At 36.7% G+C, this 14,678-nt stretch overlaps 2 protein-coding genes across 4 annotated transcripts; both read right to left on the bottom strand.

Annotated features, from left to right (window-relative positions):
- Positions 1-223: 223 nt before the first annotated feature.
- Positions 224-5,864, bottom strand: ccdc13 (coiled-coil domain containing 13). Of its 3 annotated transcripts, XM_042429985.1 has the most exons (14): positions 5,759-5,863; positions 5,135-5,319; positions 4,847-4,995; positions 4,611-4,753; positions 4,427-4,510; positions 4,206-4,319; positions 4,006-4,110; positions 3,706-3,870; positions 3,438-3,614; positions 2,553-2,762; positions 2,295-2,395; positions 1,943-2,005; positions 1,703-1,834; positions 224-560 (listed from the first exon to the last, which is right to left on the bottom strand). In XM_042429985.1, exons 2-14 carry the CDS (start codon positions 5,314-5,316, stop codon positions 452-454), a joined length of 1,734 nt encoding a protein of 577 aa, XP_042285919.1. In that variant the 5' UTR covers positions 5,317-5,319; positions 5,759-5,863; the 3' UTR covers positions 224-451. The 3 variants fall into 3 exon arrangements, with proteins under 3 accessions (XP_042285919.1, XP_042285920.1, XP_042285921.1); XM_042429986.1 differs by lacking the exon at positions 1,943-2,005; XM_042429987.1 differs by lacking the exons at positions 4,206-4,319; positions 4,427-4,510 and having other exon boundaries at positions 5,759-5,864.
- Positions 5,865-7,718: 1,854 nt separating this feature from the next.
- Positions 7,719-11,838, bottom strand: higd1a (HIG1 hypoxia inducible domain family, member 1A). Its single transcript, XM_042430020.1, has 4 exons — positions 10,752-11,838; positions 10,296-10,370; positions 9,920-10,054; positions 7,719-9,664 (listed from the first exon to the last, which is right to left on the bottom strand). The coding sequence occupies exons 2-4, from the start codon at positions 10,363-10,365 to the stop codon at positions 9,591-9,593; spliced, it is 279 nt and encodes a 92-aa protein (XP_042285954.1). The 5' UTR covers positions 10,366-10,370; positions 10,752-11,838; the 3' UTR covers positions 7,719-9,590.
- Between the last annotated feature and the right edge of the window lie 2,840 nt (positions 11,839-14,678).

The following is a 14,678-nucleotide window of genomic DNA, read 5'->3' as shown; positions in this document are numbered from 1 at the left end:
CTGTCAACAGTTTTACAGACGTCTCTTTTACAATGGTAGTGTATGGGGAAAATGCTTTTTGGGCTGCAGGGGGATTTTTCACTACGGTACCACGAGTGGCCACTGAGAAAAATTGGCTGCAAGGCTAAGCGGCACTGCCATATCCAGCTCTTATAATGCATCCACACATATTACACACATACGCCATCGGGTGGAGAAAAGTACGCCCTTCAGCACACAAAGATTGCAGGCAGCGCTTTTTCATTAGTCACTGCACATTTCTGTAATTATATATGATTTATATGAGAGTAACAACTAAAATTTATACACACAAACAACTATAACAATTACAATTTTTCATTATAATACGTTATTGGACCACACGCCCGTGACTGCTTGCCATTGTCACATCATGCTGTCACTGAGCCTCAGCATACCAGATCCACCCTTGCTGTTTGCACAGTACTTATTCTCAATCCAATTTTGTCCTCTCCAGCTGCTGCTCCAGGATCACTGTCCTGCAGTGCTCCTCCTGGTACTTCTGTTCTGCCTCCAAACACCTTTGGTTCATCTCTTTCTCTCTGGAAGATTGACACAAAGAAGGTATCTCATGGTTACAAATTTGTTTAAAATAATGCCATTACTCTTGATGGTGACTGTAGAGATGGATTGATGAAGCTTCAGATGGACATAGATATCTGAATAGATACATTTACTTGTTTAATTGCTTACTAATATAATAATTACACTAATAAATCTAAGTAACTGTCTATATAAATTATATAATTATTCATTTATGACATAATCAATTTTCTGATTTAGTAATGTAGTGGGATTCTAGGTAAGGGAAAGGTAGCAAGTACTACTTAAGCCTGAAGGCTGTCAAAGAAACTAAAATCTTGGTTTCAGTGCACCTGTCAGTCATGATTTTCACTAAATAAATAAATAAATAAAATGAGTTCCAAGAACTAGTGGAAACAACCCTGCAATACACAAAAAGCAGTAAGAACTGTCCATGGCCTTGAAACGGGCACGCACAATGGACTATGAATCAGTGCTCTAGTGTAACATTCCCTCATATCATATTAGGAAAAGGTCATTCTGAAAAATATGAAAAATAACATTTCATTTCATTGCAGTTTAATTGCTCCCCATGTGAGTTATTTAACCGTTGTGTACTTGCCAAGCCAAAACAATCTCTCAGTGGATAGACGTTACCACCAAGGGTGCATGCTGTAATGCTTTTGTTGTGGCAGTCTTTCACGAGCAGCTGACATTTTATTATATTAGAATAGCATAAGTGTTTATGATGGCAAAGGTACTCTAACATCGGATAATTTTGACAAAAACAATCTTTGACAAATACAAGAGCCAGCAACAGTAACATGATGATGCTGTTTCTGATCTAGCTGTGACTGTTAGCTTTGCAATGTCAGCCTCTATCATCAGTGAGAAAAGTAACAGAATGAAAAAGTTCTTGCTTTTGGGGACTTTTAATGGCAACTCACTTTTTTGTTGTTGTGGGAGTTTGTTTGAATCAATGTAAATTGAATTGTTTTAAAGCTACAGATGAAGTGGTATTTTTAGATCTATGTTTCTCTACAAACAGCATGACCACCAACAGCAGAAAATGCAGAGAAATAAATTAGAGAAAAAATGTGTTCAACAGAAAAAAATTCGGAGATAATTAAAAAAAAAAAACTATGTCTACAGAAGGAATTACTTTGCCTGTAGGATGTTAACTTGTTTGAGGAGTCTGTCCTTCTCCATGCAGAAGTTTTTATATTCATTACACTGGGTCATCAGTGAGCTCACATCAGCTAAACATTGTGGACATTTTGAAGAACTTTGACCTCTGCGAACAGAAGGATAAAACATGAACATTTTAGCTCATAATTCATTGGCACATAATTGATATGTATGACACAGGAACAGGTCTAAATACAGCTTTATGTCTACTTACTTGAATTCTATACTACTTCCCACAGCAGGAAGCACCAGTTTATGACCAAATTTCGAAACAGAACTAGAAAGGAGTTGACATACAGTCATATTAACGGAAATCCCTGCAGAATACACTGAAAAAACCATGAGACATCAAACAAAATCAATAATGTCATTGCAGAAAGCCCCACATTAGCCAGATTGAATTATTAACCCTTATTCTGCCATAGAATTCAGTCACACTGTAACAGTTGACTCAGGATACTAGTGTTAGATTTGTTTAAGATGTAAATAGAGGATCAGAAGTTTTAATGAGTAATCCCATTAAAATAAGTATGATCCTTTATCATGATTACTAATAGCATGCGTACCTTGAAGATGTTATTCTTTTGGCAATGTCTCCCTCTTCAGGGGACAATCCTGAACTGCAAATTGTTGTGTTGAAGCTGATCTGTCTTTCCATGCCCTGTCCCTGTAAAATGTTGTAAACACACTTTCAATGGCTTGGCAGATTTTTACGCTAATATTTTGGAATCTTTGAACTAAACTTTTCCAGGAGGTAAAATACAATTTTATGTTTGCTGAGGTGCTTTTAGATATTGGTCCCATTATTTGTTTATTTTTTTTACCTTGACTGAGAGCTGCTGGATTTCCTCCTCTAGTTCTTTGATCTTGGCCTCTTTGTCAGCAACCATCTGGTTAAGCCTCTGGATGAGATTGTTGTGTATTGAAGGCTCACTGCTCAGCTGCTCTACGTGGCTCGGCTGGGTCTTCTTGCTCAGTACATTCTGCTGTTGGCTGAGCCGTGTGAGCAACTCCTGCATCTGGGTCTGCTGCTTCTGCCAGAGGCACATGAGGTGAGGAGCAGGTAATGTTGAGAATAATGTGGTAAATCATGGGCTCATCCCAGATGATCCCTCTTCTTTCAGTACGTATTTATGTGGATTATATTAACTTGTAAATTTGATGTGAAATCCCTGATTATTTTGGTTTTGGTTTTGTTGGTTATTTGGTCTGCGTAACAAGAACTGAATTGTATAATAAAACACAGTTAAAATTTAAAGACTCTTCATGCCTTTCATGGAGCATTTTGCTCCAAAACCACAAATTGTCAGATGGGCTTTAATCATGTTACGCATTCAACCATGTTTAGCTCATTAACAAAGCTAATATATTCCTGCTGTTATATAAAACCCTGTCACTCCAATTTCAGCAATTTAAATGCTCGTCTGTGGCTTACAAAATTCCATGATTATTTGAACTTCTAAACACCTGTCGTACACCCAGAGAGTAAACCCAAGTTGGCAGGCTGGTCAACCAACATGTATGATTTTCTAATTGCAGAAAAGATGATTCACAGGAAAAAAAGGTTTTATGATAATACTTGATATGTAATCAAATATATTATATAATCCTTACAAAACCTAATGTTTTTGTAAATGTAATGTACTACAGTTTTTGTGTGTGCACATAATAGCAAATACACCAAGTATATCACTTATCTAATGCCTTACCAGCAGAGCATCCACAAGCTCATCATCATGTTTACCCTTCTCCAGTAAAGTGGAGACCTGGACCTTCAGAGTTTTTATTTCAGCAGACAGCGATTTGTTCCTGGCTTTAGATGATTCCAGCTTTTTCTTCACATCCTCATGGTCTTTCAGGAGGGCTTCATAGTCCGCTGAGATCCTCTGTGCAGTTATGGAAAGAGAGCAAGGCCTTTGTACAGTAACAAATTCACATTTAAATTAAATAACATGGTAATAATAAACATATACACACCTCAAAAGCCTCTCTCTTCTCCTTCTCAATGGTGCGAATGTAGCTGAGGTTCCTGTCTTGAGGAGGGGTTTTCTGAAGGCCCAGAAACTCTTCCTCTACACTCAGGACACTTGATTGTCTCCGCTGAGCCGACTGGTTCAGCAGCTGCTGCTCAAGGTCCCGTACCTGTAGCATAAGTTTTGTTCTTATTTTGTATTTATTCTGCTTCAAAAGCTCTTCTTTTTCTTCTTCTTCTATTATCCTTGATTCTGTTCAGGTGTTTGTTTTATGTCTGTCAGTAATGCAGTAATTTCAGCTTACCCTTGTCTGAAGAGCTAGTATCTGCTGAGAGCGACCCCTAAAGCTCCCTGGACTGCTTAATAATTGCTGAAGGTTGACCTCCTCCCCAACCTCACAGATTAAAACCTGCATCAGAGAGCGACATTTACATGAAGGTAACAGTTCATATTTTTGAATTAATGATTAGTCATATGACCAGGTAAAAAAGATTGCACTATTACCCTCTGAGCAACTTTCAACTCCTGTTTGACAGACTGAACATGGTTGCGATACTCAATCACTTTCAGCTGGGCAGCAGCTAATTTCTCCTGTAGAGATTTCACCACAGGATTTCCCTGTTTTTGTAAACAAATTATGAATGAGTCTGATTGAATTGCCCCCATTAAAGTTAGGAAGTCCACATGAAAATATAATTTGGGTCAATTTTCACATTAAAAATTACATCACTGTCTTCAGATGACCTCCTGTCCTGTGACTTTGTATTGATCTTTTGTCCCGATGGAGAGTGTACAAGAGCAGTCTGCAACTATAGAAATAAGCAATTTTTCATTCATTTATTCTCTATGTAATAAATTAAACAAATCCAATTAAGTGACATCTATATTCATAAATCAAAATGTTGTTACCTCTTTCTCAAGCTCTTTGATTCTGTTGCTGTTTTGCTTGGATTTAATCTTTCCTCGCTCAATTTCAGCCATCAGCTCTCTATTCTTCTTGGACAACTCAACAATCTTGGTGGCTGCTACATCCCCTGCTAAACGCGATGTGCCTAAACAAGGATGAGTGGATAAATCATGAAGAAGCTGTGACGTACCTATAACATCACAGTTATGTAAAATAAGTGGCAATTATGTTATCATACCTGCCAAGGCCAGTCTTTCTTCTTCTCTTTTCTTCTTCAGGTGTTTAATTTCAAAATCTTTCTCACTCAAAAGTTTGAAGAGCCGACCATTTTCATCTTTTAGCTCCCTCAGCTGGTCCAGCAAAGTTTGATTCTCATTTTGTAGTAGTCTATATTGAGGCGATTAAAATGAATAAAAAATAGGTGAGGGGTTGATTGCAATTTCAGAGCGTAATAGTCACATACATTAAGGCACCACTGTGGAGAACAGCTTTGGTAAACATTTAATTAAGCCTCTGTAAGACTCACCTTTCTTTAAGATTGTCTGCCTGAACACCTTGCTTAGATAGATCCAAATCATCCTGGGCAACACTGGCATTAAGTTTATCTGGTTGTGTCTCCTTTTTCCTGTCCTGTTTTTTCTTCTCCTGCTGTTTTTGTAGAGCTTGGAACTGTAGCCGCAAGTCATTCAGTTCATCTTCACGCTCCATGATCTATGATTCATATCATAAGAAGAAACTTATAAAAGAGGGAAATTACATCAAAAATGAATACTGTAAAATACTACTAATTCAAATTGTGTGGGACTTTATGTGGCAGTTTGGTACATAGGCTTTAGTTTTTTTTACACTCAACCTAACGTAGGTGTTTGTTTTAGCTGAATGAGAATAACTATTACTTCCTTCCCACCTCGGTCATCTTATGTGCATTGATAATGATTGTTTTTCTTTTTCTGGGAGACAAAATATAAATACTTGGATTAAATATTGCATGAAAGCTCAAGTGATCCCCTTAATTCATGTAATGCTATTTGCAAAGTTGCTTACGTGACTAGCAACGAGCAAGATAACAGTGTTTAGTGTCACCTTAGTTAAACAGCTTCCTTTCAAAGTTGCATATAAGTAAAGCTTGTATAAAAGGAAAACAACTCACGTATCATTTATCCAAGTACCGCCCTTGCAAACAAATCAGAGGCTGTTTTGCACTGCATCATTTTGTGTGGTAGATGAAGAATCTAGCAGCGTCCTCATTGATTGCGAATGTATCCAGGCAACGGCGCTCAAGAGACTTAGAACAAAATCTCGCGGGAGCACGGATGTAGTCATGGGAACAAGAAGAAGCTAACCTAGTTTCTGTGCTAGTCATTTCTCAATGTCCATTTTGTCAAATTTGTCAGTTTTTCAGTTGTCAGTCATATTTATTTAAAGAACCAGAGGCCTGCAAGTGTTCTGTCAATCGTTGCGAATCTAAAGGAGGCAGGAAATTAGGAGGAAAGACAACATTTACATAATTTGGATATGATTTACATTACAGTAACATTAGAGATAAAATGTTTTTTTTGTTTGTTTGTTTTTTCTTTTGGCCGAATTAAGCTAAGCTGAGCATTTGTTTTAAGCAGGTTACCTCAATAATAACTTTTTTTTATAATAACTTTATTTTATAATAAATTTATTTATATAGCACATTCTTAAAAAAGTTTACAAAGTGCTTTGACGTACAAATTTTGTCTCGAGAGAAGACTATAAGATGGTAAAAAGATCACATAAAAGCAAATGGGCTTTGAGAAGTGATTTAAAAGAAGTCACTGATTCTGCCTTGTTTCAAGGCAAAAAGTGTTTGAAAACTTGCTCTGGCAGTGAAGTGTGAGTTGTAGCCTTATTTTTCCAAAAGTAATTGGCTATTGTTTTACAGGCTGTGGAGAACTGCTATATTTCAATCCATGTTGCCTTTAAGTCCATTATGTTATTAGTAAATAACCACAGGGCATATGTTCAAACTGCTTTTGTTACACAACCCAGGTAAAAAGGCAAGAAACTCTTGCCAAATAGGATTTGGATGAACCTGCAACTGCTGTTTCCCCACCTGAGAAAAATCTCAAAGTGTTTTATCAACTGTTTATCAAAATTGAAAATAAATTTTGAGATTTTTATCAGGTGGAGGAATAGCAGCTCCAGGTTACTCCAATCCATGTTTAAAACACCCATCTATATACACTATGTTCTTTGTTATAATAAACTCTAGAGACAGACAGGTGAAATACAATTTCTCATTTGATAGTGAATCCCCTAGAAGCTTCACAAGTAACCAACCCAAATCATCCCTTAGCCCAAGTTTGGAGGTAAGAGAACCCTTAAAGATATTGATTTGATACCTATAATTGTGTGTACAGTGTTGTGAGGAGTGATGACAGTGGAACAGCAAAATTATTCCTCTGATGTGATGATGAGATATGTGACATCTGTGGTTCCATTTCTGTAGTTCAAAGTGTAAAGTGATACATAGCCATTGCATAATATTTACAAGATCTTAGTTCACTGATCTCCATAGTGAGTAATACTTATCATCATAGGATTTCCAAAGTCACAATGACACAGCAAGTTAGAGCATTTTTCTGCTTTGATGTAATACCTCTCTTGTTGGTTGTTTGGGTGGAGCATTTCACTAGAAAAGCTTTCAAAGCATTAACCACTGTGATCACACAGTGAGAAAGATAAGATTTACTTGATGGGAAGGTAATGTTCAAAAATCTGTAATGGTTTTATTGGTTGGAATTTTTGGGTACCTACTGGTGCACAATGAAATGTACACTAAAAATGTCCTATTTGCCAGCAGGTACAAATAAGAGTCTGACTTCAAGTCGAACAAGATAATCATTTGTAGTAAAATGGACACTCAGTTAGCTCAGTGTACATCTAACAAAATGACTGCAGTCTGCAGTAAATACTGCTTTCATGAATGTTGACTGTTGTATTAGACTCCATTTGTTTTAGCTGCAACAAGTGTACTTAATAAACTGGCATTTGAGTGTATCTTGGTATACTGTGTGGCACAAAAGTCGAAACACATTTTCAGTGCAACTTGGGTTGGTTTTAAAAATGTACACACAACAGAATTTCAGAATGACTTAACTGATAATTTTTTATTTCCAAAGGAAAAAAAGAAACATTCGAAAAATAACTATTCTGTATTTGCACACAACATTCAAAAACTAGATTTAATAACTTAACAAGGCATTTATTTAAATAGACCTATATCATACGGCTTTATGATGGTACTTAATAGGCTACTGTACAGCCTGTGAGTGAAGCTGAGTTTATTTAGCTCATACAGTGTGTCTCATGAAGACTTGTGAAGCTGCTGTTGTAATGAAACATTGGACCCCTTTCTATCAAAGCATAATGATAAAAATATGAAACAAGACTTGCCCTTAAAAAATCCATTTTGTTTAAAGCCTACTGAATGAAAATAACTGAATTCATCAGGACACCTTTATAAATTTGTGTCATGTTTAAAAAACATGTTTTGTTTGTTGTCTTCTTTCCTTTACAGTTTTCATCTTATGGCTTATAAATCTTCTTTGTGGAACGGCTGAGACTGGTGAGTCAAAAACCATCTGTGTCCATGTTGTTTAAATAATGTGAAAGCACAGGCCTTGTCTGTGGTCCAGTACATAAGATGCCCGTAATGCACTTACATGACCATTTCAAAAAGTGGGCTAAGGTGCAAGCATTTTTCATCAGGCAAAAATCCCTACATTAGTACATTAAATAATGTAGCTGGTGCAAGACAATAAAACAGTGACACAGAAAATGAATCCTATGCTACCTGTCATTGGTGAATACTTTTCAAATCTAGGCTTAGCCTAGTTATAATGTTTTCATATTTTTTGCAAGATCTTCTAGTTTTTGAAATCTCACTCGCACACCTTTCAAAATCCAAGGCAACAAAACCCTATTAATAATGTCACCTGCTCACACAGATATCAAATCAACTGGGTTTACAGCCACAAACACATTAATTGGTGCCAAAACAGTTGAGATCAATATCCCTCCTCAATACAAAAGTGACAGCTCTACCCTCTGGTATATTATTTAGAAGATACTGTAGGAGGTGGGTTTTTTTTGTTTTCCTTTTTAGCACTTTATTACTGATCCCTGTGGGGAAATTAATCCTCTGCATTTGACCCATCCTATATACACACACTAGGAGCAGTGGGCAGCCGCAGTGCAGCGCCCGGGGACCAACTCCAGTTCGTTTTGCCAGTACCTTGGTCAGGGGCACTGACAGGAGTATTAACCCTATATAATGGAAAAGTAACACACACCACGGGTGGTAGTGAGGTGCTGATCACTGGAGGCAGAAAAGTGCTGCACACTCTGGCTCCATATGCATTTCTCTTTCATTCAGAGAAATATGTGGTATGAAACATAGTGGTTCTTGTCACTTAATTTGAAGAGAACTGACTAGCTGTAGTTCCTGTAACTGTTCGTTAAAAGTTTTGATTGGCTGAAGGCCTCTTGATTGCTTTTTCTCACCCTTATAGTGGAACATGATTATCTAATCACCATCAGTTGTGTTACTAGGGTGTGGACTATATAACATACCAGTGCCTTTCTCCTACTATAACTGTTGATCTAGAAGAAGGCCTGAGGGCTGAAACATCATCTACATATAAGAGAAATGCATATGGAGTCAGAGTGTGTACTTTTTTCCTACTCTCAAGGAGTATTAACCCTGACATACATGTCTTTGATAGTGGGAGGAAACTGGAGCACATGGCAGAAACCCTCGCAAACACAGGGAGAATATTCAAACTCCACACAGAAAGTAATCATTAAGTTATAACTATTCACAGTAGGGTTGAGCTGTGGAAGAGATGTGCACATACAAAAGGTATGACACATCTGTAAAAATAAAATGTTCTACACACCTTAATATGAGGCAATATTAAGGGACATAAAATATCAAGTGTATGAGTCCATGTTCACTTGTGTTGCGCTGCGTTCTGTTGTTCTCTGGGTTTTACAATGTAGTCTTTGTACATTGAATACAGGACACCTAAAAACAAAGTAGCAGAAGGAATTAAGTTATATGATGACCATAACATCTACTAAAAACAGATTTTACAATTGACAAGTAAAAATGTTGATAAGGTAGCCAAACAATATCCAGAACACAGTTTTAGTCCTAACCACTTGTGATAACCATGAATTTAAAACATGACGAGGTGAAACTCTCCAGCCTCTCAGTAAACAAGAGGTAAGTGGCATGCAACCAGGATGTAATGAAAAAATGTGACTTCAGGCTACTAACCAATAGTCATGGCTCCAACCACAAAGCCTTGGGCTGCTACACGCATGTGGATCAGGTGCAACGACATTTTTGTATCTCCACGGCTTTTCATTTTCAGCAGTCTGTATCCAACAATGGCAAAAAATCCAGCCATCCCTGAAATGAGCAAAAAGACAGATCAATTAACAGAGGCTACTAAATGAAAACAAAATAATGTAGCTTATGTTCAGGATGTAGTACTTAAATTTTACAACAAAAGAGAGAAGAGAACAGTGGGGTACACTTAACAGCATACTTTCAGACAAAACGAATAATTTACAACTTGAGAGTTTTAAATGGACACTTTACTACTTTTGTATTCTCGTGATGTAACCATGAGGGCACAAGATGTACTCACCCACTGGGACAAATGGATTTTCCTTTGCTTTTCGCATAAACTTGGACTCATTCTCCTCATAACTAGACATCTTGACTATAAAGGAAAGAAAAAGAAGAGAAAAGTTCATTATTAGTGTAAACTCTATGTTATTCCCGTGACATAGCATGCTAGCTCAAGTCTGTTGCTGTTCTGAGCTAATGTTAATACCGTATGAACCGCTCAGAGGTTACACATGAAGGGCAGAGGGAAGACACATCCATTTAGGCCTAAATAACTCTACATATCATACATAATGTAAAATACATCGACTTTTGTTCAATGTTGAATCACAATCTTCTGAACTGGCTGACACTTTGACCAAAGGCCAGATGAGAGAAACACCTCTGAGAGTATGCGTAGCGTTACATAAAACAAGAGTGACTTTTTTTTTTACAGCTTTAACAGCAAAATTAGTCTTTAAAAGTCTCTTCATACCTGTTTAGGGACTGAGCAGCTACTCGAGTTACCAGTAAAGAGATTATCGAAATTATCCGGAAAGATTTTGTGAGTCTGTAGCGTCTCAATTCACATGAATGGAGGAAGTAATGTGCCGGGTAGGATCGTGATGTAACCACCATCACACGCAGCTCTGACGTCAGGGTTATCAACATTGTGTGGTGTTCGGGGCCTGGGACAAAATGGTAAATACAGACTGCGTCACGGAAATGCTTTAAACAAGATCGAGGTTTATCAAAATGTGTCAGTATTGAAACTTAGATTTAACATTAAGGTCCCTAGATTAGTTGATTAAAGAATACCACTTGTGTACATAAAAGCCATAACTTTTGGGTGTCCTCGGGTGAATTTGTTTAGAGGTTAAATGATGTATTTGCCTTGTTAGAAATAGTCCCAAATAAGCAGACATGAGTTGACGGGGTAAAGAAGGTGTATTATTTAAGTTGGCTAAACATTCAGTACCTGCAGTTATTACTGTGCCATAATTTGATGTTTATAGTAAATCCGATGCATCGTGAACGCAGCAAAATCAGTTGTACAATCCTCTTGCAAAAGTCAAAGATAGTGAAACAGATGTGAGGTTCTACTGCCATCCCAACAGCAGTATTCTTCGTATTTCTTACGTAATTAAAAGAAACACGCCTTTGTCGCACCGTGAGATATTTTTTCATGTCATCATGTTACAATTTTATCTGCGAATATCGCTTTTACTGTCCAGGAAACAAGGGATACTAACAACTCCTTAGCGGTCACTGTTAAACAATTCAGATCCGTTCATGGACTTGAACTGCTTCCTTCTACCACGGTGGATTAGACGTTTGTATTATTCCTCCTTAAGCCGTCCTCTGTCTGAGAAAACAGTGCCAACCATAGACTGTGTATAAAGTCTTGTAAAATGCAACATTATGATCCGCCGGCGTTTGAACGGAGGAGGAAGTAGGTGGAAGTGAAACCTCTTGCTTCATGGGGTACTCTCTGGGATGACATTAAGGTATACGTCATTGAGGCTCGTGGCGGCACGTTTCTGCAACGTGCTGCGTCCTATTCAGAGCAACGTAATAAAAACTACTGCTATGATTCTAATTTGAAGTGACTTGACTTTGTGGGCATTTGATATCTACTCTTATTAGGAGACGTTGAGCAGTGTTGGAAAGTACTTTTATTAAAGTACTATAGTATAATTTTTCAGGTTCTTTTATTTTACTTGAGTATTTCCATTGTATGCTACTTTATACTTCCACTGCATGTCAGAGGGAAATATTGTACTTTTTACAGCACTACGTTTATTTCACAGCTGTAGTAACTTCTCAGATCTGGATTTTATGAGAAACAGATTACATATTTTATATTTGTAAGTAAATTAGATCACACTGTGGAGCTCTGTTTTCACTTAGGACGTTACCTTTAAATAGTCAACACGCAACAACCCATGTGATATACCAAGACAGTTTTGTTGACATAGAAGTATTTATAATGAATGTAGAAATTCTGCATGATTATTAGTTGTACTTCTTGGTTGCAATGGAAACCAATATGGCTGGTTAAAAACTAACTTAAGAATGTTGTATTTGTTTATATGTGTTAATGTGACTTAAAATTACACCCCAAACAAGCTAAAGCAACAAACTAAATCTTTGGTATCTTATCAACAGCAACTAACTACATGTTTGTGAGAGCTTGTGCATTGTGTTCAACCTTCTTGAGAATCAAAAACAGCTTTGAAGCTGTAATGAGCCTGTGGCATTTCCTTGCAATTATGGACTGATCCCACTGATCATGCACCAGGCCCTGATGTCTGCAGAATAGAGTAGAGAGAAAAAGGAGGGAGAGCAGTTAACTAACATCACTTACCTTCCAAACAACCCTCTGAGAACAAAATTAAATATGCATATTTTATATTTATTTCCCCAATGTTGTATAGTGTTAGGTGACAACTCAAACATTACATTAGTCTTTACCTACATGGAGATAAACAATGAAAAATTTTAACTAATATCTAAACCCTAAATTACCCTTTGCATCATTTTACTTTACCTTGTGCAATGACAAGCAAATAGTACTGACATTCAAAGAACTGTTGTGCAAGACACTGACGGTTAAACAGCTCTGCATGATGCAGTGATGCTGTGACTTTAGAAAACACCCCTACCCAGTGGTGTATTTATGAATCAGTAGCAAGGTAAGATAGTGGCTGTTCAGTTTACAGAACAGAACGAAATGTGTCAAAGCTGAGTGCAATATAAAGGGGATATCAAAATCAATAACTCAAAAATATCTTTACATTAAAATCAATTCAGTCTACCAAAATGTAGAATAGAATTGGATATGAATAAGTTCATTTCAGAGTTTATGTTCATAGGGCCTCATCTACATTAGATGTTAGTGTTGTTGATGTGAACCTCACTGCCTTCAATAGCTATTTGCTCACTCCTGTATGCATCAAATGAATGATTAACAATAACATCTCCAGTCATCATCAGCAACTACCACAAATATAAATACATGTTTGTCATATTTTGACACGACTAAATAAAAATTTAAGTTATTTAAACAGTTCATGCTAAAAATATATATATATCATTGCTACTCAACCCCAGACCAGTCAAAACTCTGTTCAAGTCCACACACTGGTGGAGTTCCATCTCAGCCTGGTTGGGCCTGACGGTTTAAAGTACCAAATTTTCCGTCTTGTGACTCGTTATGACCTCTTCTGTCAGGGCCAGACATCAACATTTTGGAACCATAGATGGATGTAGATTCAAAATACGAAATCTTTTAATATTTTTAGATAAATAAATAAATTAAATTAAAACTATATGCTAAATAATAACCATGTCATATTAGCTCAGTCTATTTTCAAGATTCAATATTTAGTTTAGCTTTCTATGCTAACTGTGCCTGTAACCATAAAGCCTGAAATTACAGTTAATTAGTTTGAAGATGGGGTGTGTTTTTATAGACTTTTCCTCTTGGATAAAGACTTTATTTGACCAAAATATTAGATTGTATGATGTCAGAGTCTAACATGCATCAACCCATGACATACTGTACTCTTGAGTTTCTATTTTATCGTGTAATTGTTCAATGACCCATGTCTGGAACTGGCAAAAGGTTTATTCAGCAACTACAATAAATTATTATCAAAGAGCTATTGCCACACAACGCAGTCAGTTGTTAGGATCTGGGCTGTACTGTACTAATGAGCTGACTGTGCAGTTTTACATAATGTCTAATCCATGGGTTTAAGTGGCATAACAATGAAGAAAGAAAGGAAGAAGAAGAAGAAGAAGAAGAAGAAGAAGAAGAAAGACACAAACACACAAAATACAATAGCGTCTTCGCCCCTTTGGGGCTCAGGCCCTAATTATACATTCCAGTATATGGCACTATATAACTAATGACTTAGTGAAGGAGCCTCACAGAGCAGATGAATTTCCACTGTTAACACTTTGAAAATCAGGTGACTATAGATGATTATGTTCAAATACATTTTGTGATATAATTTTGCCTCCTTTCTACTTTTAAAAAGATCAATATTAAAAATCTGTAGATTCAGGACCATTAATAATCCTCTTAAAGTGATGTGTTTTATATTCCTAAGGCAAACACTATACAAATATAATTGTAAATATATTTTGTGTTTTTGTGACTTTTTTAAATAAGAAAAAGCTTTTAAACTCTTCACACAGTGGAGAAAAGCAGAAAAGCAAGGATTCAGTTGCTTACTTTAAACATATTTCTATTACATGGTCATAATAAGACTGCGACTCTCTCTATTGCCCTCTTTGTACCCCCTGACAATCAAGAGAGCAGTGTGAGTTTTTAGAACATGCATAAAAAGAATATCACTGTACTGGTTTGACTAGAAGATCAGGTTTTATCAAGGATGTATGCTTTCTATGCTAA

Source organism: Thunnus maccoyii, chromosome 12 (assembly GCF_910596095.1).
Source record: "Thunnus maccoyii chromosome 12, fThuMac1.1, whole genome shotgun sequence".
Taxonomy (NCBI): domain Eukaryota; kingdom Metazoa; phylum Chordata; class Actinopteri; order Scombriformes; family Scombridae; genus Thunnus; species Thunnus maccoyii.
Note: the sequence above shows the minus strand (reverse complement) of the source record. Positions and strands in the feature narration are given on the sequence as shown.

Coding starts and splice junctions, on each gene's coding strand:
- ccdc13 (XM_042429985.1), bottom strand. CDS start 5,316: ATGGAGCGTGAAGATGAACTGAATGACTTGCGGCTACAGTTCCAAGCT. Junction 2,006..2,294: donor AAAAGAATAACATCTTCAAG/GTACGCATGCTA, acceptor ACTCCTTTCTAG/TTCTGTTTCGAAATTTGGTC. Junction 1,835..1,942: donor GGAAGTAGTATAGAATTCAA/GTAAGTAGACAT, acceptor TTCTGTTCGCAG/AGGTCAAAGTTCTTCAAAAT.
- higd1a (XM_042430020.1), bottom strand. CDS start 10,365: ATGTCTAGTTATGAGGAGAATGAGTCCAAGTTTATGCGAAAAGCAAAG. Junction 10,055..10,295: donor AAATCCATTTGTCCCAGTGG/GTGAGTACATCT, acceptor TGCTCATTTCAG/GGATGGCTGGATTTTTTGCC. Junction 9,665..9,919: donor GGTTGGAGCCATGACTATTG/GTTAGTAGCCTG, acceptor CTTTGTTTTTAG/GTGTCCTGTATTCAATGTAC.